The sequence below is a fragment of the Elgaria multicarinata genome, chromosome 6 (genome assembly GCF_023053635.1).
Source record: "Elgaria multicarinata webbii isolate HBS135686 ecotype San Diego chromosome 6, rElgMul1.1.pri, whole genome shotgun sequence".
Classification (NCBI taxonomy): domain Eukaryota; kingdom Metazoa; phylum Chordata; class Lepidosauria; order Squamata; family Anguidae; genus Elgaria; species Elgaria multicarinata.
This window is the reverse complement of record NC_086176.1, coordinates 7,798,537-7,823,820: the sequence shown is the minus strand read 5'-3', so window position 1 is coordinate 7,823,820 and position 25,284 is coordinate 7,798,537. Positions and strand designations below refer to the sequence as shown.

The 25,284-nt window shown below is 43.3% G+C and overlaps 1 protein-coding gene across 2 annotated transcripts in view; it reads left to right on the top strand.

Annotated features, from left to right (window-relative positions):
- Positions 1–2,167: 2,167 nt before the first annotated feature.
- The window catches only part of MAN1A2 (mannosidase alpha class 1A member 2), a 64,950-nt gene continuing 41,833 nt past the window's right edge, over positions 2,168–25,284 (top strand). The window contains exons 1-2 of one of the 2 annotated variants that reach the window (XM_063128924.1): positions 2,168–2,499; positions 23,709–23,964. In XM_063128924.1, the coding sequence (XP_062984994.1) occupies positions 2,186–2,499; positions 23,709–23,964 (570 nt within the window). In that variant the 5' untranslated portion in view covers positions 2,168–2,185. Of the gene's footprint in view, positions 2,500–3,043; positions 3,064–23,708; positions 23,965–25,284 lie in introns of those variants that run through there. The other variant, XM_063128925.1, reaches the window with a different exon arrangement.

Below are 25,284 nucleotides of genomic sequence, written 5' to 3'. Positions count from 1 at the left end.
AAGGCTGAGTCGACCTGAACCAGCTGCCTGAGAACCAGCTTCCGCTGGGATCGAACTCAGGCCATGGGGCTTTTTAAATACTTAAAAGGTTGTCACACAGAGGAGGGCCAGGATCTCTTCTTGATCTTCCCAGAGTGCAGAACACGGAATAATAGGCTCAAGTTACAGGAAGCCAGATTCCGGCTGGACATCAGGAAAAACATCCTGAATGTTAGTACAGTATGACAATGGAACCAGTTACCTAGGGAAGTTTATTTATTTATTAAATTTATATGCCACCCCATAGCCAAAGCTCTCCGGGCAGTTTATATTGTGGGCTCTCCCTCACTAGAGTCATTCAAGAGGCAGCTGGACAACCATCTGTCAGGGATGCTTTAGGGTGGACTCCTGCATTGAGCAGGGGATTGGACTGGATGGCATTGTAGGCCCCTTCCAACTCTGCTATTCTATGATTCAATGAGAGTTTCGGCTGCAGAAACTGCTGCTTTACCTCTCTGTGCCACACGAGGCTCGATATGGGGATAATGAGCTGCATTTATACTGGAATCTGCATTGACAGGGCTATTTTCAAATGCTTAAAAACGGAAAAATTTTGTTTAAATTTCAGATGTGGTAAAGAAAGAGGCGGCAGCCTATGCTTGGCTGCTCCTCTTTGTCGGAGTGGACTTGGACACTTTGGTATCCAATCGCCGCTAAGCCAGAATTTCAGCGTCTCCCTGTTAACTTCTATGGGAGCTCCCAATTTCCGCCATGAGGGAGGAAAATAAAATAAAATAAATAAATAAATTAAGCAAAACTGGACTGGCCGACGTGATCATATTACGCCAGTCCTTCTACAACTTTATTGGCTGCCAGTCCAGGTCCGGGCCCGATTCAAAGTGCTGGTATTGACATTCAAAGCCCTAAATGGCTTGGGGCCAGGTTATTTGAAGGAACGCCTCCTCCCATATGTGCCTGCCTGGATCATCCACAGGGGCCCTTCTTCCTGAGCCCCTGCCAAAGGAAGTGAGGCATGGGGCTACTAGGAGGAGGGCCCTCTCTGCTGTGGCACCTTGGCTGTGGCATGAGCTCCCCAGAGAGATTCGTTTGGTGCCTACATTATTTTCCTTCTGTCGCCAGCTGAAGACCTTTTTATTTTCTCAGTATTTTAACACCTAATTTAACTTAAATTTAAACTCTGCTGTTTTAATTTCATATTTTAACCTACCCTATTTCTTCGATTCTAAGACACTCTTCCCCCGCCCCATATAATCATCTCTAAAAACGGGGTGCGTCTTAGAATTGCAGGTGTGTCTTAGGTTTTTTTTTTTCTGTTGGTGGTACTGAAATTAGTGTGCGTCTTACAATCGAAGAAATACGGGTATATCAATTTCTGCTGTGTAGTTTTATCCTGGTCGTGCTTTTTATATTGCATTTTTTTATTTGTGTTTTTAAATTGTTGGTTGTTTTATTATGCTCGTCTTGGTTTTAACTTTTGTGAACCGCCCAGAGAGCTTTGGCTATTGGGCGGTATAGAAATGAAATGAAATAAAATAATAAAATAAAATAAACGTTGAACCCGGAACCGGCTCCGTGGAGTAGTCTTCCATTACAAGTCTATGGGAGGGTAGGAGGGAGGGGCGAGCGCGGCCGTTTGCCGAGCGCACGCAGGCGCACTGGGGGCCTGCCTCGCTCGCTCGGGAGTCGGCGGTGGCCTGGCCCGGTGTTTCTCGGCAGGGAAGGAGGCCGAGGCGGCCGTCGCCGGGGCAACGGGAGCAGCTGTGCCTCAGCGGACTGAAGTGGCGAGCCCGGCCCCACGGGCCCCTGGGCGCCGCCGCCTGCCATAAGCCCGGCCGCGCTGTGGGGAGCGGGCCGCGGTGACGGAGAGCCCGCTCCAGCCCGGACTTGGCCGGCTCCCCTGCCGCGCTTGGGCCTCCCGGGCTGCCCTGCCCCCGAATGAGCGCGGCCGGGCCGGCTCCGCCTCAGGCCGCGGCGCTCGCGTGTGCCCCGCCCGGGCGGGAGCCGCTGTGATGACGGCGTCCCTACGCGGCCCGCGGCGGCCCTGGTGAAGCAGCCACGTCAGGCGCCGTCACGACCCGCCGGCTCGACCCGCCCGCGTCCCCTCCTCCTCGGCGGCGGCGGCGGCAGCGGCGGCGGCGGCTGCTCCTCCTGCCCCTCCGCGCCGCTCCCGCCGCTGCCGGGCGCGATGACCACCCCGGCCCTGCTGCCTCTCTCCGGGCGCCGCATCCCGCCGCGCAGCGTGGGCCCGTCCGCCGCCTCCTTCCCCCACCACCGGGCTACCTTGAGACTCTCGGAAAAGTTCATCCTGCTGCTGATTCTCAGTGCCTTCATCACGCTGTGTTTCGGGGCTTTCTTCTTCCTGCCGGACTCGTCGAAGCACAAACGCTTCGACCTGGGCTTGGAGGACGTCTTGATCCCTCACGTGGACGCCGGCGACGGCGGGAAGAACGCAGGCAGCTACTTGATCCATGGGCAAGGCCGAGACCCACGCCGGCACAGGTAGGTCTGCACCATCACGGCTCGGCCGGGGAGTCGCGCTCCATCTTGGCGAAGGAAGGAAGAGAAACAGGTGGGGCCATAACGTGTTGAGGAATCAGTATGTGATATTAGGGTCCCTTTCTACACCTGCCCCCCCCCCCCCCCATCATCCCTGTGCACGCAAATGACACACAGGGGATCCCGGGAGCAGGCAGGGATGATCCCTCCATTTGCCTGGGATTATCCTTAGGTGTAGAAAGGGCCTTCTAGGGCCACAGCTAGACCTAAGGTTTATCCTGGGATCATCCAGGGTTCGCCCCTGCCTGAGCACTGGATCCCCTGTGTGTCACCTAGATGAACAGGTTTGACCCCTGGACAATCAAGGGATAAACCTTAGGTCTAGCTTTGGCCTAGGTCTCAGTCTTAGGGCTCCAGAAAAAGTAGCAGTTGATTTGCTTAGAGATGTGAACAGAGACTTGATGTGTTGATATGACTTCCTTGTCTTTCCTTTCCTTTCCCTATCTGTGCTAGCAGTGATTCCTCTCAATGAAGGCAAGCCACACCATTTGGACTTCTGAAAGCCATGTGCGTACCAGTCTGGTGCCGTTCTGTGCTGTAATGTAAGGAATGTCTAAGGGAAAGAAGGCAGGTGCCTTTTCCCCCTGGAATATGGCGTTGAGTGATTGGGAATTTGAAGGTGCTGTTCTGTTGTCTCTCTGTATTGGGCATGTAGGCTCTGTGGGAATTGTGTGGGCTAAAACTTTGCTGTGTCTGGATTGTGCCAGGGACTTATGTAGATAGTCCCTAAATAACTTGGAAAAAGAATATTTAAAGGTCCTCAGGGCAGCAACTTGTACTATATACCTTGGTGGAACTATATGAACATTTATAATGTACTTCATATGCATTTCAACTGAACTATAACTAGATTTGGTTTATTATTTATGGAACTGAAAGTTTTATTGATTTAAGGTTTCTTTCTTTCTTTCTTTATTTTATTTATTTATTACATTTTTATACCGCCCAATAGCCGAAGCTCTCTGGGCGGTTTCTTTTCACTGCCCAGTCTGTATGGAACAGGAAAAAGAGAGGCAGGACCAAAAGGATCCCCCCACACCTTCCCTCTGCAGGAATACCAGAGTCTTCTTCAGTGGCAAGGATATTTTACATTATTAGATAAATCCCATTGGGAGTACCATAGCAAACCTCCTTCTGAGCTTGACTTCCCCCTTCTTGCCTTATTTTTTAAGGTGTATGGAATTGTGCAAGGAAAAGCACACAATGACAGGCTCCTCATTTAATTTAAATTTTATCCCCTTATTCTTTGACACAATCTATAACAACAACAACAACAATAATAACCAAATTCATCAACATTACAATGGCAACTTATTATGCTGTATTTAACTTTAAAACTATAAGGGCACAGTCCTATGCGTGTTTAGATAGAAAAAAAGTCCTACATCTCCCAGCATTCCCCACCTAGTATGGCTGGCTGAGGAATGCTGAGAGTTGTAAGACATTTTTCTGTCTAAACATGCACAGATTGCGCCATAAAATAGCACATGTAAAATAACAGAATTCACAGTCTACTCTTAGAGTTGTATCTAATTGGTGTCCTGCTGTTGACAGGAGGCTCCCTGATCTAGTGGAGGCTTCCAATAGCCGAACAGGGATGAACGTGATTTTTAGCATTCCCCCTCCTCTTGAGCTTCTCCAAAATCTGTTCTGGAGAGTGGAGTGACCCTTTGAAATAGCATGGGAGATGGCATGTGGGGCTGCAGAAGAGGAGAGGAAACTGAAATGTACAGACGAAGCATTTTGGAACATGGTAAAACTTTCTGTGTAGAAGAGAGTGAAAATGATATTTGCTCTATCTCTTATGTCTATAGAATTGCCTTGCCTCTTGTACCTTCCATTCTGTGCCTTCCCTGATTGCATTTAGTTGAACAAAGCAAAATAATATTGGATCGCTTTGGACATTGCATTTAGTTGAACAAAGCAAAATAATATTGGATCGCTTTGGACATAGCACATCTGTGCTTAATAACATGCATGAGGCCTGTGCCTGTGTGCTTTACGAACGGTTAGGGACCATAGCTCAGTGTGATAGAGCACCTGTTTTGCATGCAGAAGGTCACAGGTTTGATCCCTGGATTATCCAGGTAGGGCAAGGAAAGAATCCTGCCTGAAACCCTGGGGAGCCATTACTGCCAGTCATTGTCAACAACACTGGGGCTAGATGGACTCAGTAGAAGGCAGCTTCCTATGTTCTTCTACCCTCATGCTGCTGCTTTTATTTATTAAATATTATTTTTAAGCTGCCTTAAGGGTAAAAGCCTTTCAAGATAAAAGATAAAACCCTTACAAAACAGGTAGAATAAAATTCTATCATTACATATTCATTAAAAGCTCAATAAAAAGAGATTACTGATAAAAAAGCAGAAGTTGTCTAAACCAGCAGCCAAAGACCTTATGAAAAAGCCAGCGAAAACAGGTGGGCTTTCAGAGCTTTCCTGAAGACCTGCAAAGAAGGGGCTTGATGAACTCCTGATGGAAGCTGATTCCAGAAGTGTGGGGTTACCACTGTGAAGGCCCTTTCCCTAGCAGCAGGCAACTGAGAAGGGCCTGTGCTGATGACTGTGGAGTATAGACTGTTTGGTATGGGAAAAGGCAGTCCTTTTAGTACCTTGGGCTCACACCCTTTGGGGCTTAGAAATGCAAGATTCCACCAATATTGGATGGCTATATTCAGCACCATATTCTGTCTTTAAGGCAGCCCTGTGCACAGAGGTTAACAGTAGTCCAGCCTGGATGTCATCAGAGCATGTATAACTGGGGCAAGAGCCTCGCTTTTCCGATAGGGTTGGCAGTATTCCTGCCAGTGTTGCCACCTGAACTTTCCCAGTTAGCACCAAATCCAGGAGCATTCCCAAACTGTGCACTTGGTCTTTCAGGGGGAAAAGTGCAACCCCATCTAAGACCAGATGTAATCTATCCAGGTTAGTCAGTTTCACTGCCCACATTACCTCCTTTGAATGCCTGAACTCTTAAACAGTGGCATCTAAATTGGCATGGATATGAGTGACTTTGTCTGAAAATGTCTGAAAAACACCCAGCAAATTGATCACAGTGAATGTTTGAGGGCAGAGGTTGTTGCTTTCTATGGCCTACTCCAAAAAGCCCTATCACCACCCGAAAAAGCTCTGCTGGGCCACATTGAGCATATGCAGTGTTGGCAGGGAAATACAGCTTTTTCATTCCTTATTCTGCCACTGAATAGGCTTTAAGATGGGTCCTTAACTGTCCAGTCATACTTGTTAGAAATCTTTTGCCGTTTGCACTGTAGTTGTCGGCCCTGTTGCTTCATTGCCCTTTGCTCACCAGAATGCTGAGGTAGCTCTACCACTAGGTTGAGGATATTTTGGAATGATCATGTGAAGAGTCTGGGTCATCCCCTTGTTCTAAGTGGAGACCAGGGCCTTGATAGTACTTCTAGCTAAACTTGCAGGAAAGTCTCCATGAGACCTCAGAAAAACATCTGGATTCATCAGCTTTCTGGAGTGGACCACCCATGTAATGGTTACAGACAGTTTGAAAGATAAAACTGATCAGGTATCTGTCTATGCCAACAGAGTCATTAACTGCTCCTCCACCCACAGTTCGTTGTCCCTTAATCCTGTACAGAAAACCAAATATAAAATATGTCTTGCCACATGTTTGGCTTGCTATTAACTGTGACAGGACAATCCATGGTTGACATGGAGGACATGAAATTCCGAGCCATTCTGTTAAGACTGCCTCATTAAAGTCCCCCAAGACCACCAACATCTGCATCCTCAACACTAGGCAGATCGCCTCCGTCAGCTCAGGCAGGGAGACTGTTACACAGCTGGGTTCTGTTGGCACACCAACAGAATCCCAATCCTGTCTTGAGATCCCAACACCAGGTATAGACATACAAAGCTGGCTGATGAGGGAGATGGATTCCCTATAGACCAGAGTCAAACTTTGTGTTTCACCACAAACCCTATTGTATACAATTGTGAGAGCTGGCCCCACCTCTTCATCCAACTAGATCCTAGTGATGCAAGCTAGGTCGGCATGCTGTTCCAGAATTAGGTTTGAAATAAGACACCCTTTTCCATTGTCTGACTATGCATTCATCAGTAGCACCCACACACTCGAGGCAATCCCCCAATGTTACTAAGGCTGGAAAGCAAGCCAGAAGGAAAAACAGCACATAGATGTTTCAGTCACCTTCCTTGGCAGCATTGCCTTCCATCACCAAAGCATCCTCTGTCATGCACTAGACTTATACTCCTAATTTGCATGACATGACAGTACACCATGGCTTAATTTACCCATGGGGGCTGTTGTGTTGTGCCAAGTGTTCACGAGTGCCCAGTTTGCTGTCACTTGTCATGTCATTCAAATCCAGGCGGTAGAGCTTGTTTGAGGGTTAAACATCCCTCAAAAAACAAGTGGCTTGTTTTAGGGTTATTTGAGGGTTGTCTAATTCTCAAACAATTCCTACCACCTGGATTTGCATGACAACAAGTCATGGCAAGCCAAAAATGGCATCTGCAGGCATCTGGCATGACCCAACAGCTTGTGTGGGTAAATTAAGCCATGGTGGCCTGTTGTGATGTTGAACAGGCCCGTAGCGGCCCCCTGTTCCTCAGCTCTGGAACACAGAGCAGTTAGCTCTAAGTCTCTCAACCATGGATAGGCCCTCAGCTACTTGCTTCTGGCTGAGAATCAGAAGCCAAGAGTCCTCACTTGGATCTGCTCTGACTTGAACGCTATAGTTGATACAGACCCAGTTGATGTAACTTTGGCACCTGCTTGTCCAGTGTTATTGGATACTTTTCAATTTGTACAACCTGAGGATGTGGACAGGATCCTTAGAGAGGTAAGAGTCACCACATGTATGCTAGGTCCTTGTCCTTCCTGGCTCATAAAAGCAGCCAGAGGGGGACTGGCTGAGTGGGTAAGTGGAGTGGTTAATGCCTCCCTGCCTGAAGGAAGTGATAGTGCTACCTATGTTGAAAAAGCCCTCCTTGAACACCAATGTATTACACAGTTACCAGCCAGTCTCCAATATTCCATTTCTGGGCAAAGTATCGGAGCGTGTGGTGGCCTCCCAACTCCAGGGATTCCTGGATGAGATGGATTATCTAGATCCGTTTTAATCTGGCTTCAGACCTGGTTATGGGATGGAAACAGCTTTGGTTGCCTCGGTAGATGACCTACGCCGGGAACAGGACGGGGAGTGTGTCCCTGTAGTTTCTGCTGGACCGCTCAGCAGCATTCAATACCATCGACCATGGTATCCTTCTTGGCCGCCTCGCTGGGATGGGACTTGGAGGTACTGTTTTACAGTGGTTCCATTCCTTCCTGGAGGAATGGACCTTCTATTTGACTCCTTGGCCATTGGCCTGTGGAGTCCCTCAGGCTTCTGTTTTGTTCTCCATTCTATTTAAGTTATACATGCAACCATTCAGAGAGGTTGGGGTGCGGTGCCACCAGTCCGCTGATGACAGCCAACTCTACTTCTCCTTTCCACCTGATTCAAAGGAAGCTGTTTCAGTTCCAAACCGGTGTCTGTCGGCAGTAATGGACTGGATGAGGGCAAACAAATTGAAGCTTAATCCAGACAAGTCAGAGGTGCTCTTTGTCAGTCAAAAGGCAGATCAGGGATTCAGCTTGTGCTGGATGAGGTTACATTCTCCCTGAAGATGCAAGTTCGCAGCTTGGGTGTACTCCTGGATTCAGCCCTGAGCCTGGATGCCCAGGTTTCAGCGGTGGCCAGGAGTGCATTTGCACAGTTAAAGCTAGTGTGCCAGCTGCGCCCGTTCCTAGAGATGTTTGACCTGGCCATGGTGACACATGCCTTAGTTATATCCTGTTTGGATTTCTGTAATGCACTCTACATGAGGCTGCCTTTGAAGAATGTTCGGAAACGTTAGCTGGTTCAAAGAGCTGGAGCCTGATTGTTGACTGCGCTTGGTTACAGGGAGCAGACAACTCCCCTGTTAAAACAGCTCCACTGGTTTCCGGTCTGTTTTCGGGCACAATTCAAAGTGCTGGTTATGACCTGTAAAGCCCTATACGTCTCAGGTCCAGGTTATCTGAAAGACAGTATTCTCTCTTATGAGCCTGCTCGTCGTCTGAGATCTTCAGGGGAGGCCCTTCTCTCGGTTTCACCATCACAGGCACACCTGGTGGGAATGTGGGAGAGGGCCTTCTCGGTGGCTGCTCCAAGGCTCTGGAACTCCCTTCTCAGGGAAGCTGGACTGGCTCCCTCCCTGGTGTATTTTCGAATGCAGGCTAAAACTTTTCTGTTCCAGCTGGCCTTTGGGGGTAGTCTGGACTTCTGTTTATGCATTGTTTATATATTGGTGTTTTTTAAAAAAAATATTTGTATTTTAAATATTTTAAAAGGTTTTAATATTGTAGGATGTTTAATTATTTTTATATTTTTGTATACCTCTATCTGTTTTAACTATATGATTTAATTTGTGAAGCTGCCTTGAGAAAGGCAGGATATAACAACAACAGTAATAATAACATGCTCTTGCCAGAGGCCTGCATCATCTCCAATGAGCTGTGAGGCTTGAGTAAGTTACTTGGTAGGGGAAGAACCAGCAGTACAATTGCACTGTAAAAAGCACCAGGTGAAAACACTTTCATCCAGTCTGTAGCCCTCCCCATTTTCTTTGCACTCCATAATTGAAAACTTCCTGACTTAATCAAACACAGTTTCCTGCCTGGGAAACTGTGGTTACCTGGCAGGAGTCTATAAATTATGGCTGAGCTTGGTAGCCAAGTGTTAGTTTCTACCACATTTTCAAGAGGGGGACATTGGCACCTTAAAGATTAAACTTCTTCGTGGCATGACTGATTTTTCATAAGCTAGACTAATCTACTTCTCAGATGCAAGTTTTTTCCAAGCTGAATCACTGAAACTCTCTGCCCATAGGGTCTAGAAGAGCCATATTGGAGTCTGTTTATTTAGAGATCAGAATTCGTGCGCAAACTAGATTTTTGGCATACAAGCTTATTCGTTTAGGCCCTTCAGAATGTTCATTTGTTTCCTCCTTTAACAGCCTGCATGACAACTGATCTGATACAATCATGCTATCACAAGTAGATACCATAATGCTCTTAATGCCAGGGAGAAAACCCAAACTTGGCAAAATATAAGCAAGCTTATTTACATAAATTGTAAGAGTTTATTAATACTTCCATAAGCTGAAAAAAGTTTATTTCTTTTAAAATTGGATAATGTTCTCTATTTAAAACATGAGGTAGATAGCAGAAATTTATTGTATTCCAACTGTAAAATACTGCCTAACTTCCAGTTGTTTCCAGCTACTTACTTTGATTCTAAGACTGCAGCCCTATGTGTACTTACCTAGGAGTAAGTATTGCTGAACTCAGTGGTGCTTACTTCTGAGTAAACATGCATATTAAACATTTGTTTAAGAAAGACTCTTCAGCTTATTCTGTAGCTTCTTAATTAGACATGTAAGTAGTCCTACAAAAAGCTTTACCATAATAATAATAATAATAATAATAATAATAATAATAATAATAATAATTTATTTCTTACCCGGTAGTCTAAAGTCACTGTAATTTTCTCTGGGTAGATGGATTTGAAACAAACCAGGATCTGAAGCTATGGTTTGAAGTTGATTTCAAATCCTGGTTTGTTTCAAACCTGGTAATCAGAGTTTCCCAGTTCAGCCTTAATGGGAAGTGGTTGTCACTTAATCCTGGAAGCCTTTAGTCATGGCATGGGGAGACAGGAGTGGGAAAGGGGCAGTGCAAGATCAGAGTACTTGGATACGAGATTACGAGACTTTTATATATTTGAGTGGCCAAGAGATAAGGTCCATCAAAATTGGGCTATTAGGAACTCCTGCAATTAGTCATTGTTTCTGAGGAGTAAGTACTTCTACACTACTCTCATGGTATTGTAGAGTAACAGCACTCCTAATTGGTTCTCATGAGCTAGCACAGACAAATGAACAAAGAAGAATATGAAGCTGCACTCTTACTTAAAGAAGACTGCATACTTCACCTGTATTTTGATTTGCCTTGTGTGAATGAAAGCAGAGGTGTTTCTCTGCCTCAGTTTCCGGGGCGGGTCCCTCTTTTTGCCTCATCAAATTACCCGTTGAAGAACTGTTCAGTATTCTGGTAACTGGTATTAACAGAAATGCTTACAGCTCCCTCATTTTTAAAGATAAAGAGATAAAACTTGACACAGTGATACCACTTAAGGAGGGATTTAGCCCTGCCAGGTTTGAATCAGATCGGTTCATGCTTTGCTTTTTAGGAATTTTTAAAATGGAAATTAACAAAAATGCTTGCATCTGCATAATTTTTAAGGATAAAGAGATGAAACATGGCAAGGTAATAGCTCTAAGGAAGGCTTTAGCTGCGCCAAGTTTGAATCGGATCCATTTGTGCCTGAATTTTTAAAGGATTTTTTAAAAAAACCTTCCCCGCTCCAGCCTTCTCCACTCTGATCTTAATCATTGGGTTTGGAAGCGGCCAATCTCTGCTCTGGAAGATCGAATGCTCCATGGATGTTCGTGGTACCAGATAATTCCAGGGCAGAGTGCACACGGCTAATTAATAACTCTGAGATCTGGTGGTTCAGGTTAATCCAGCATAAAATTACATGTTGTAATATAACCAGCAGTATATTGTATACTAATTGATAGATCTTTCCGCAGGAAGTTTTATAAAAAGTATAGGAAATCTGTAGCATGACTTGAACTAGGTCAATGGAGGGAGGAAGAACACTTCAGAATTCTTCCCTCAACTCTTTTTCAGCCAATCTTTCAAGTCAGCCATTTGGTTTGCACAACCAGGCACTGCTTTTGCTGCTGCTGTGACTTCTAGGAAGACAGACATACTTGTCTTGCTATATCTTACCTTCTACCAGTGGAATCTGCCAGTAGCAAGAATTGGAAAGAAAGTGCAGTGGTTACAATATTGTTGTGATTCTCTGGCTGAAGTGTGCCAGTGACTTCCCAGTCTCCTCGCAATGGGTACTAGGGATAGCACTACGCATGGCACTAAACTAAGGGCACTGAGTTTAATGTCATTAGGTGTTGCTAATCATTTGTTTTAAATGAGCTGTCTAACTGCTAAACTGATGTTGAGATTACTTATTTATCATTGTTGAACCTCAAAGAAATGACAGAGCCCTAAATGATTTTGTCTTTTGTTTTACACATAAAATCTCCAGTAGTAAAAGTTTAGGACATCAGGTAATGATATTTTCTACTTGCCAGCACATGTTTTGTGAGCTTTTTAAAAGGGCTGAGCAGTTTAAAGCTTGTTGGGTAAGCGGAAGCTGAGATCCATCATGCCAAGTTTCTAATGAATTTTAAATCCCTTTTAAATCAGGTTTATCAGGGGAATCTTAGGCTGCAATCTGAAATGCACATACTTTCAAGCAAGCCCCATTGAACATAGAGGGACTCAGATTTGATTAAACATGCAAGGGATTGTGCAGTTAGTTCTCTAAACTGTCAGTGTCAATTTTGCAATCACAGATATAGATCTTTCTTATTTTGTCATTGCCATTGCACTGTTTGTGCCAAAAACATGTTGCGTAACTAGTGTTTGGTGTAGTAATGTGAAAAATGTAAATAGCTAGTGATTTCTCTACACACTTCACTACCTTTTCATTTGCCTTTCCCCCAATCACAACTATCCTTTTGCCAGGGGGATTTGCATAATTACCGTCACCAGTGCCACTTACCATGTTGTGCAAATCCGGCAATGGTGACTTGTTGCCATGGTTAACAAGCCACTACAGAAGCTTAAAACAGCCCATAGGGTTCACATGATCATACACCCTCATAATTGTGTGAATTGGCCCAATTATGGGTTTTCTGGGAAAAATTGAATGGGAAATTTTTCCAGTGCAAATCAGGTTAATTTGCACAGGGTCATTTGCATTGAAAAATGTTCTTATGTCCTAGAGCAGGACATGTTTTCGCCTACAGCTCCCACCGTTCCTCTCCATTGGCTATGCTGGGTGGAGCTGATGGGAACCATGGGCCAAAACAACTGGAGGGCTGCAAGTTGCCCCCCCCCCAGAGATCTAATTTAGCATGTATATTTTACTTCTATTTAGTAAACAAATCTTTAAAAAGTATCCCTTGTTAATTTTTGTCCCAATGCACTATTAAAATATTTAAGGGGGGGGGAATTAAAGTATTCATAACATGATTTAGGATGCAGTGCTTTGAGGGGGCAGCAGGAGCAGAGGTGATCTTCACTTCCCTGTCCGTCCACCCTGCATTTCTTGCTAGACAGGCTTTTTTGCCCATCTAGTGAAGTTGTTTTGGAAGGGTGGGGAGGAGGCTGGCATAGGCTCAGAAGAGTTAGTATCCTGGCCTTTCGAGTCCTCTCCCCTCCCCGCCCACCAAAATACCCCCTTTTCTCTCTTTCCAAAATCAGGTTACTGGACTTGCAGGCCAGCTGGCACAGTGAAGGGGGAGAGGGGTCAGATTTACAATTCTTTCCTCCAAACATGGATCAGGGAATCGAAACTATCCTATGGCCCCCTCAGGTGGTGTCTGGGACCATAAGACTGCTCCTTTAAATGTTTTATTATGCAAGAAAAAATGTTGGAATACTTGTAGCAATTTAAATACAACAGCATGTACTTCCCTTACATTGTCTCAGTTTAAGAAGAAACAGAAAACTATTGATATAGCAACCCAAAGAACTGTGCATGATATTCTGACAAGCACTTACCTATTTCAACCGAGTTCAGCTCTCGTCCACTACTATTGTTTGACCACCTTAACTTTTACTGTCACTACTTATCAGTTCCATTTTGCTCTGAGACATGTATGCATTTCAGTGACAATGACATATATGTATTCTCTCACAATCTTTCTAGGGATAATTGCCTGAAAAACATTAATTACAGCTTTGAAACTACCTATGTTGCCTAATGTATTTGCAATTGACACACATTCATGTTTACTAATGAACTTATGAAATGGAAACAATTCCATGGAAAAATAAAACACTAGAAAATGTTCTGCCCCCTCCATCACTAATCTCCCTGTCTGTCTTGTCCCATCTCATTAATAATGTAGCATTGGGCTTGAGGTGGATTGTAGTATTCCCTACAAATCAGGAGTCCTTGGTAGCCAGCCAGAACTTGTAATTAGTACTGAATGTAATCCCCTCCAATTTGGAAAGCAGTGGGGCTTTGCCTCTGAAATCAGGCTGAGCTGTGCAGGCATTTGCATTCTCCCCTTCTGGGCTTGGGGGAAGCATGTGGCAACTACATAATAGTGTGGCAGCCATGTTGATGATGTCATCACGCAGCCCCCCACCACTGGAATTTTGTAAGACTCACTTTCCTGAGACACTTACGTCATATGTAAACAAAAAATATACACTAAGCTTTTGCACTCTTCAGGTAAATAAATCCTGCTCTGGCTCTTGGACTATTAGCTTCAGGGGAACTTGAAAGCAGCAAAGGTGCTCCTTGAGTACCTTCCAAGGCCAGTGTGAACTCAGAGATGAGGCCTCAGCCCACCCATACTTTGAGCTGGGACAGGCATTTGCTAGAATGAAATATAGACTGGGTTCGAATGATACACTAACCAACAATGGGTTAAATAGTCAATGGTTGGTTATTGTGTCATCTGTCTTTTCACACCATAGTTGGTTATTCAGCTGAAATAACAAACACAAATAACGAACTTTGTGCAGAATTGACTATTTGAACAACTGTTGGTTATCATAGTCATGTGTCGGCACTGTTGACTATTTTGTTGCATGCAGTTAGTTATTTGCGGTGACTACAGAGTCCCTTGGCAAGAGTGACCAAAGTGGCGGCTTTAGCTCTAGTCCAGCCAGCAGAACTCGCAATGGCTGATGGGATACCAACGGGAGGACTGAGGGGGGAGAGTGAGGGCAGGAGATCTGTAAGTCAAAGACACCATTAGTCAATAGTCAACTCGACACTGTCCTTAATCCACACCATGGCTGATTATAATCATGTTGTGTGGGGAGTACCCCCTTGATAATCAACTGTGGAGTTGACTAGTAACCCACCATTGTGTTGTCCAAATGCAGCCATAGACTTGCTGCTTGTGAGCACATTTGTGGACTTCTGCTACAGACCTAGAATAACTTGTTCTGGTCAGTAAAGTTGGGGACAGTTATGGCTGAAACTATAGGGAGCTGGAGGGGAATAGTTGCTCCTCCATATAAGCCATAATCCCCAGATTCTCAGTTTGCTTCAAAAAGCAATTATTTAGCCCTTGTAGAAGCTGAGATATGAGGCAAAATATGCATGCTTGTTCATTTTGTAAGAAACTAGCCTTTCTTATTTTTCACTGTTTTTAGTCGTAGAATCATAAAATAGTAGAATTGGAAGGGGCCTACAAGGCCATCAAGTCAATGCAGGAATCAACCTTAAAGCATCCCTGACAGATGGTTGTCCAGCTGCCTCTTGAATACCTCTCGTGTGAGAGAGCCCACAAACTCCCCTCAGTAACTGGTTCCATTGAAGTACTGCATTAACAGTCAGGAAGTTTTTCCTGATGTCCAGCTGGAATGTGGCTTCCTGTAACTTGAGCCCATTATTCCGTGTCCTGCACTCTGGGATAATCGAGAAGAGATCCTCGCCCTCCTCTGTGTGAAAACCTTTCAAGTATTTGAAGAATGCTATCATGTCTCCCCTCAATCTTCTCTTCTCCGGCTAAACATGCCCGGTTCTTTCAGTCTCTCTTCATAGGACTTTGTTTCCAGACCTCTGATCATCCTCATTGCCCTCCTCTGAACACACCCCAGCTTGATTGCATCCTTCTTGAAGTGTGGTGCCCAGAACTGGATGCAATACTGAAGATGAGGCCTAACGAGGGCCGAATAGAGAGGAACCAGTATCTCGCGCTATTTGGAAGCTATACTTCTATTAATACAGCCCAAAATAGCATTTGGGGTTTTTTTGCAGCCACATCACACTGTTGGCTCATATTCAGCTTGTGATCTACAACAATTCCAAGATCTTTCTCGTTTGTAGTATTGCTGAGCCAAGTAGTATCCCCCATCTTGTAACTGTGCATTTGGTTTCTATTTCCTGGATGTAGAACTTGGCATTTATCCCTATTAAATTTCATTCTGTTGTTTTCAGCCCAGAATCATCCATGAACGAAGTTATAGTAATTTATTTATTTATTTAAAATATTTCTGTCCCGCCCTATATCACTAAGATCTCAGGGCGGCATACAGATAAAAACATACAGTATAAAACAATACATATACACAGTTAAAAACAAATTAAACCATGTTAACCGTGTTAATGCTAGTAACACACTTGCTGTGTGGAGAAGGAATTTCCTGGGTTGTTTAGAACCATTTTGGGGTCTTCTCTGACGGAAAGCGATTGCTGCCACATAAAAAAAAATCTATGATTTTAGTGTAGTTGTGATTGGACAGTAGCATGTCTACCCGAAAACAAAATGGAACAGCTTTCTAACTCAGTTTTGATTTTTTAAAAGCTATTTTCTGAGTGTGTAAACAATTAATTAATTACCCTGCCAATGCATACAGATAGTCCATCATTATTACACCTCTAGTGCAGGAGGTAGGCTGTGGCTGAGAGACTGTGGGTTATGGTAGCCCTGAAGCGTAGCCCAGTATTATACCAATTTTGATGGGTTGAGATCAGAGGTATATGGCAACCCTGTAATGTAGTCCAGTGTTATCCAACCTCTGGATGTATTCCCCTCTCCCTATTTTTAGGGAAATGCGAGGGGAGGATGAAGTTGATTGTAGCAGCAGCTGAGTTGGCCTAAGATACTTATTTATTACATTTCTATACCGTCCAATAACCAAAGACATTTTCCTGCCTGAGGCAAAGGACAGGGTGGAAGCCCACTCCTATTCTATGGACAAGAATTGACTAACTAGCAGTTGAATCTTACTTCCATAACTCATAACAGAGCAGTGTCTTCCACTCTACCTAAGGATAGCAGGCTAGCTTAGGCAGCACAGGGCAGGCCATATGGCACACTCAATTCTGTCCTCCAGCTGTTTGCCTCCTCTCTCCCCCCCCTCAACTTCTGCCTAAAATAGCTGCTTCTGCCTAATGGTAGGGCTGGCCCTGAGTGATAGTACAATTTATTAACAAATAGAGGAGTTGTGATCTGTACGTCTGTATATACATTTCAGAGATACTGCAAGTTCTAATATTTTCTTTCTTCCTGGTGACCTGGGAAGGTCCTCTCCCTCACCTAATTTAGGCCTCGGAGTTGAGGCAGGGTGCCATTTTTCTCCTCTGAAGTGTTGTACTAATAAAGAACCCTGTTGTGAATATACCTGAGTCATAGGAGTGTATTGCAAGTGGAGCAGGTACCCCCCCCATTATTTATTAACCAGACCCAAGTGACATTACAAGGGTGAAGGGAGCCATGTGAAAGAAATGGAAAGACATTGTCTGGACGCCAGACAGCAGGGTAGATCTAGTGTACAAATTTCTCAGAAGCCAGTTCTGTCTATTTCGGGAGATCTGGGTCTTGTTGCTGTTCAGTCACTGGATCTACTAGAAATGCTGTTCTCTGATGCTATCAGGGCTTTTTTTTTTAAAAAAAAAAAAGTACAAAAGGTCCAGTTCCAAAAGAACATCTGTGTAGATCAACATTCAAGTAATGCAAAAGTTGTATTATGTTAGCTGATATAGAATGTGGCAGATGACAATGTGAAAAATCAAGTGAGTAGTGTGTACACAAAATCATTTGTATGAAAAGCTTTTCTGGACATGGTTTTATTTTATTTATTTATTTTAAAGTTGTATTTATTTTGGATGCTGTATAACAGAAATGTCAAATGTGTTTCAGCCTGAGGGCCAAATTCAATTTTTGGAGAAGCTCACAGATTGTATTCCATTGGTGGGTGGAGCAAAAGGGGTGGGGCTAAAATACAAAAACAACAGCATATTTCATTGCCTTAGGAGAGGCATATCAACCTTTTACAATGTGGAAAAAACATGGACAACCCGGGAAACCACTAAAAGATCAGCAGTTGTGGGGAAAAGGGTGTGGCCATTTGGGGAACCCAGGAGGCCAGGATTTGGGCTCTAGGCGGGCCAGATTTGGTCTGTACGCCTGACTGTCATGATTCCAAGTCCTCCCGCGAGATGCGAGACAATAAAGAGATCTGCCATGCAATCCACAAAGTTTTATTCAATAAGTAGACGAATGCTAGGAGCTATCCTCTAAGCTTAATTAGCTTAACAAAGCAAGGCAGTTGCCTATCGACTAAATGGATAGTTCCTCACTGTTCTTGGCAGGCTTTTATCAACCCCCCCCCTTCAGGAAGGGTCTTCTGTAGTAACCTCTAGTGAATAGCTAGACTAGCAGACCGCCTCCCACCTCTTCTCAGCTCCACCTGCTTGACCCTGCGACAGACTCTGGGACCTGTCATTTCCGATGTTCCCTTCCCCTCTGACAAAGACTGAGTTCCCAGGGGCAGGGAGGATGATAGCTGAGCCTGGGGCTCTTGTCCGATAAGCTTCTGTGAAGATTCCTCCTTGGCTCCTAGAGAGTCTTGGAGAACTTCCTCCCCCGATTCCTGTTTTGGGTCCTCCTCCTCCTCTTCTTTTTCTATCTCCAAGTCCATTTTGGGATATGCTCCAGGGAGCCTGGGCCTTATCCTGACACCAACATTCAATATCCCCACTGTACAAGAATCCCAAATGACCACACATTATTCTGAATCTGAATCTAGATCAAGTGGGAAGCTTCTATTGTAGCAATTAAAACACAAAGAATCCTGTGACACCTTAAAGACCAATACATTTATTATGGCATAGGAAATGAAATGCAAAATGTACAAATAATGATAATTACCTTATTAACTGTGGCCCTTCACAGCAAGTTATTGAATGATAATATAGACATCCTTTTTATTTATTTATTATTTTTAAGCATTGTCAGTGGATCATGCATTTATAGGTGCATGACTGCTGCAACCCATTTTGCAGTTAAACCATCACAATTGTGTTAGGGTTTCTGGAATTGGAACATGCATGCGTTGTATTGGAAGTAGGTAACAATCTATAGACTGTGTTCAGGCGCTGGTGGAAGGGATGGAATTGCTTTTATTGAACTTTTCCAACAAATGAAGTTTCATAGACTTCTGTAAAATGTTATTGTAGTATTCCTAAAGTTGGTGGCACCTGATGACCTTTCTTCCCAAATAAAGCAAAATACAGTAGGTGCACCTTCTATTATTGTGCAGTTGCACCATGTATTTTATACAAGAGTCACCATTTTCCCGTAGCAGGTAGGATGATAGCAGTCATATTTTTGATACCCTGTTGTTTGGTTGTTTTTATGTTCTTCATGGTTTTAATTTTTGTGAACTGCCCAGAGGGCTTCAGCTATTGGGCGGTATTTTATTTATTTATTTATTTATTTATTTTTATAGCACCATCAGTGTACATGGTGCTGTACAGAGTAAAACAATAAAATAGCAAAACCCTGCCGCATAGGCTTACATTCTAATAGAATCATAATAAAACAATAAGAAGGGGAAGAGAATGCACCAAACAGGCACAGGGTAGAGTAAAACTAACAGTATAAAAGTAAGATCAAAATCAAGTTTTAAAAGCTTTAGAAAAAAGAAAAGTTTTTAGCTGAGCTTTAAAAACTGCGATTGAACTTGTAGTTCAAAAATGTTCTGGAAGAGCGTTATCAGAGGAGCGAAGAGCACGAGTGGGGCAATAGTGTAAGATGAGAGAGGAAAGATAGGAAGGAGCTAGACTGTGAAAAGCTTTGTAGGTCAACAGGAGAAGTTTATATTGGATTCTGAGGTGAATTGGAAGCCAGTGAAGAGATTTCAGAAGTGGAGTAACATGGTCAGAGCGGCGAGCCAAGAAGATGATCTTAGCAGCAGAGTGGTGAACAGAAACCAACGGACTGATGTGAGAAGAAGGAAGGCCAGTGAGAAGAAGGTTGCAGTAGTCCAACCGAGAAATAACCAATGCATGAACAAGAGTCTTGGCAGAAGAGACAGACAAAAATGATCGAATCCTGGCAATATTATACAGGAAAAAATGACATGATTTTATAAATAAATAAATAAAATAAATGAACAGCTGAAATGAATCAGTTGATTGCATGAAGGCTTTAAGCTGACTTGCTGTGCCCTACATACATAACATCCAGTGAAAGCTTTGAATATTTTGATGGTTTTCTTCATATAGCATTTATGAAATACCTGATCCTTGATTTTGGACTAAGTTGGCAAACAAGGTTCCCACTAAAAGAACAAACTCAGTATTACAAGATAAACATGGTTTTGGGTCAGGATCTTTCTGACTGACTTCTCCTGCAGCGAAAAGGATAACCTGATTCCTCCCCTTCTAAGATATGCATACCCATATGGGTAGTTTCTGGAAGGAAGGCAGTTGGCCCTCATGACAGCATAGTAAACACAACACCTTCAGTCGACTATTATGGGAAATGCTGACTATTATGGAACATCTGGTACAATCTTGCCATGGTTGCTAGATAGCATACTTCCATCAGAGGGACTGTTCTTCCTTGACACTATTGTGGACAAATGGCAAACAAACTACTGCTTTCAAAGAGCAGTAGTAGCAACAACAGTAGCATTGAAAGTCTAGGGGAATGGACATTTTGCGCATTTCTTTGGATTGCTAAAATTATTTATTTATTTATTGCACTTATATACTGCCCCCATAGCCAGGGCTCTCTGGGCGGTTTACAGAAATTCTAAAATTAAGATAAAAACAAGTATACAAAATTTAAAATTCTAAAACACAGAACATACACACATAAAGCATTAAAAACCATTAAAAAACTAAACGTGGGTGATTAAGATGTGCTGCCATATGCCTGGGCGAAGAGGAAAATCTTAACCTGGCGCTGGAAAGATAGCAGCGATGGCGCCAGGTGAGCCTCGTCCCACAGTCTGGGGGCCACCACCGAAAAGGCCCTGTCCCTCGTTGCCACACTCCGAGCCTCTCTCGGAGTAGGCACCCGGAGGAGGACCTTAGATGTTGAACGTAGTGACCGGGTATTTTCACGTCGGGAGAGGCGTTCTGTCAGGTATTGTGGCCCCAAGCCGTGTAAGGCTTTATAGGTCAAAACCAGCACCTTGAATTGGGCTCGGAAACATACAGGCAGCCAGTGCAAGTGGACCAGAGCAGGTGTTATATGGTTGAACCTTCTGATTCCCGAAATCAATCTGGCCGCTGCATTTTGCACGAGTTGCAGCTTCCGAACCGTCTTCAAAGGCAGCCCTACATAGAGTGCATTGTAGTAATCTAACTTGGAGGTTACCAGAGCATGGACAACTGAAGCCAGGTTATCCCCGTCTAGATAGGGTTAATTACTTTGTCAACATTTTTCAGAATCTTCTCCCCTTAAATTTCATCAATTTAAAAGAAGGTACATTCTATTGTCATTATTTATTTGTTTGTTTGTTTACTAAATAAAAATAAAATAAAAATGCTAATTTAGAACTCTGTGGGGCAGGGGTGGGCAGCTTGTGGCCCTCCAGATATTTTGGCCTATGGCTCCCATTAGCTCTAGCCAGCATAGGCAATGGTGAGGGACGGTGGGAGCTGTAGGCAAAAACATCTGGAGGGCCACAAGTTGCCCTTGCCTTAGGGCATCAGAATTTTTTTTGATGCACTGTGAACATTTCCTATGCAAATGACCCTATGCAAAGTAACCTAATTGACATGTTTTGCATCAGCAAATGTTCTGATTCAAAACTTTCCAGAAAACTCACATCACTCATAGTACCCTAGTGAAGGTGAAGTGTTCTGATTTCCTCAGGGAGGCTTGCCTGGCACAAGTTCTGGTGTCTTTTCAACTCCAGATGAAGAGCATATGTACCGGCCTTTTAGCTTTTAAACTTTGTTTTTATTTTTGGCTGAGTGGTTTCTTAATAGTGTGTGAATTGTATTCTTTTGTTATGCTTTTATTTCTTAGCTGCTCTTCAGAGCCTTTGAGCTGAATAGTACCATTAGAAATATTCAAAAATAAATAAAGTTTAGGTATTCGATATTGCATAGTTTGCATTAACCATAGTTTAGAACCCCAAATATGGTTAGATCTACTTGGCTGCTTTCATTTTCTGTCTTCTCAAGTCTCTCTCTTCTGGTGCACAGCCTCTAGAGGTAGAGCTATAGCTGTAACTATGGTTTGGTGTGATTCTGAATTTAACAAACCATAGTTAGGACAAACCATGGCCATAGCTAGACCTAAGGTTTATCCCCGGATCATCCAGGGGTCAAACCTGTTCATCTAGGTGACACACAGGCGATCCTGTGCTCAGGCAGGGGCGAACCTTGGATGATCCCAGGATAAACCTTAGGTCTAGCTGTGGCCCATGATTTGTAAACTTACTTTAAACCATGATTTCTGATTTTAGATTACTGATCACAAGTCATGATCACACTTGCTTAACTATAGTTTGCTGTGATATCTGAACTGAGCCTTAGTGCAATAGTTCCCAAAGTGGGCATTATTGCCCCCTTGGGGGCGGTGGAATTGTATAGGGGGGCGTTAAGAGACAAGGGGGTGGCAGGGGGGCGCTCAAGGTGGTCTTTTCCATGAAGCGCCTCTCCAGAAGGTCTTCAAACCCAGGGAGAAGGTAGTTTGGTCCCAAGCCATATAGGGGAAGAATCCACACATGTATTAATACTGTTTAAGAGTCCTTTTAATGGTGAATTGAAATGTTTCAAAAGCACCAAAATGCCAATGAAGAGACGTACCCTGCTTGGTGTGCCCCAGTATCCTGCACTATTGAGAGTGGTTCAGAAGCTCCTGGTTGCATTTCCAACATCATATTTGGTGGAATGTGGTTTTAGTGTGATCTGCCTACTTCTCTCCAAGCAAAGAAATCGACTCCAGATTACTAAACTTGGTGATTTTAAGTGACTTTAAACCAGACATTGGGAAACTGGTATCACTTCAACAAGCCCATCCATCACATTAAGAATTTACAGAATAGTGAGGTACTCTATCTACCCTAGTTACTAAATGTGATACCTAATATTCTTGATAAATGTCTATCAGACTTTGAAAAGATGATATCACTGGATCAAGTTCATCAATTATGTTTAATTGAATAAACTAAAAAAATGTAATTGGATTTTGAATAAATATTCAATTAATTGTTACTGTTTTGAATTTTATTGTTATCTTCCTTAGTGGGTTCTTGAAAACTGCTATTCTGAATAATTATTTTTATAATGTAGGGTAGGGGGCGCTGGGCATGAGTCTGTGGAACCAAGGGGGCAGCAGTTACCTGAAAAAGTTTGGGAACCGCTGCCTTAGTGTTTACCCATTGTTTCCTTATAACTGTATGAGGGGACTACTTTTTCTTTATACCTCAGAAACTCATGAGAACCTTGGCAGCTTATAAAGTAGTTACACGCACATTGTTTTAAGTTATCACTTGATAAGTGGTCAACTGTTCACTCAGAATTGTTGTGGGATGTGTTGCAACAGGTTCACTAGTATAGAAAGTTCTATAGCTCTGCCAGCCCCAGGCCCAGTGTAAATGGGGGATTTCCATTTATCTGGGACGCACACACAATTTCAATGACTTTTTAAAGAGATATCTTACCTTAATTTCCAATAACATGTGAGGCACAGAGACCCTTTTATTTTATTTTATTTTATTTTAAAAAAGCTGACCCACTGGCACAAAGCAGCCTGCCAGTGTTCACTTCTTCAAATCAGGGTGGGTGTGGGTGGGAATTTCTGCTCCACCCCCACAAATGGTTGAAAAAATTTGGACCAACAGGTTCAACCCAGCTCTAGTCCATCCACTTCTGTTAATATGGATGGATATATTACTACAGACCAACCTGCAAGTCATTACGTGTTGAATAATTAAGTGAAATTCTTGAGTAAATGGAAAGGTCCGTTTATTTATCACCAGAATTTTTACAGTATTCCAGTGCCAATGATTTCTTACATTTTTTGAGTAACTTAGGTCCACAAACATCAATAGATGTATCATTTGTAGATAGTGGCTAATCATCTTTGGTTACAGTTGGAATAAGAAGTATAGACTCCTGCAGTATAATAGCAAGCTAAAGTCAGCCCATGCTAATGTGATCCCCAACATATATTTTTTTAAAATAGAACTCTAATTAACCATCTGACTACTCTTTGTTTCTTTAGGGAAGAAGAGGAACTCTTGAGAAACAAAATTCGCGCAGACCATGAAAAAGCTCTAGAGGAAGCAAAAGAGAAATTGAAGAAGTCACGGGATGAGATCCAAGCAGAAATTCAGACTGAGAAGAACAAGATTGTAAAGGGTTTGAAAAACAAAAGCAGCAAGCCTCTGCCACCAGTTCCGGTGCCAAATCTTGTAGGGATAAACAATGGAGATCCGGTGGATCCAGACATCCGGGAAAAAAGAGACAAAATTAAAGAGGTAATGGGTTGTGTTATCTGATTGTTACCTAGGTATGTTTCCACGTGTGAGGATTATTTCTGTAAAACTCTCAGAAACCATACAGTTAATGGCAGCTATGCTCATTTCTGTCCCCTGCTGATTTGTCATGTCCCACCTTTAGACGTTCCCTTCCATGTGGACTCTATTCTTCGCTATAAGGTGAGCAATTTTGTGTTTTTTCTTGCTTTCGTTTCTTGTAAAATTAAGGGTAAGCAATAAGAAACATGCCAATTTCGTAGTGCTGGTAAAGATCTGTGAGAAGCTGAACTCTTAACTGCTGAGATGACACAATGCAGTGATAAGATAGAGGCAAATTCCAAGTTGCCAGAAGTAAGTGTCATCACCTCTTTTTCATGGTCTCTGTGCAGTGGGCTTGCATCTGCAGAGGCCACCGCAAGGGAAGGCATCTGGCAGGCCCAGACTGGTCTGATTGCAGTTGCAAGGGACCCCCTATCAGATGCGTTGCCTGTATCTTAACAGTAGGTGGAAAAGGCTGGGCTTGTCAGGCTTGTATTAGCAGAATAGATTAGTATTATCTGGAAGTTTTTTCTCTTTCGTAGCTGTTTACCGTATTTCTTCGATTCTAAGACGCCATCGATTGTAAGACGCACCCTAATTTCAGTACCACCAACAGAAAAAAAGCTTTGATTCTAAGAAATAATAAACACACCCGCGATTCTAAGATGTTTATATGGGGGGAAAAGTGCGTCTTAGAATCGAAGAAATAGGGTAGTTTTAATTAAATAGTATAGCATATCAACAGAACAGATGCAAATTGGTTTAGTACATTCTTCCTCACTATACCTCTCTCCTTCTCTGCCTGACACACATCCCATGTTTCAATGCTTATTTTGAATTGCTGCGATAGACTGCCATTGCTATAAGCCACTTTGAAAAGTTGGGTAAACTATAATTCTCCCCAGGGATCCCTAGGAAGTGGCGTTCTGAGAGAGAGCAAGGAGATCTCAAACTGTCACTAAACTACAATGACCAAGTTTCTTTGGTCATTTAATTTATGACAATTAAATTAGTATAGAATGAATATGTTTGTACAGTTGATGGGTTTCCTTCTACATAAGTGCAGACATTATCGCCTTATCTATATTTAGTTTAAGAATTGTAACTGAGGAAAATTTCTCTGAGTCGCCATCTGGCGTAAAGAGTGCTGCCTGCCTGTCATGTGGTCTCTGTGAGGAATGGAGGGGATAATTGCTTCCTTTTAACGCAATAAGCGACTTGCATTTATTGCTGTTCCAGCCTTTAAAATCTGATAGGGGTGTATGCAACCAACAAGTGTGA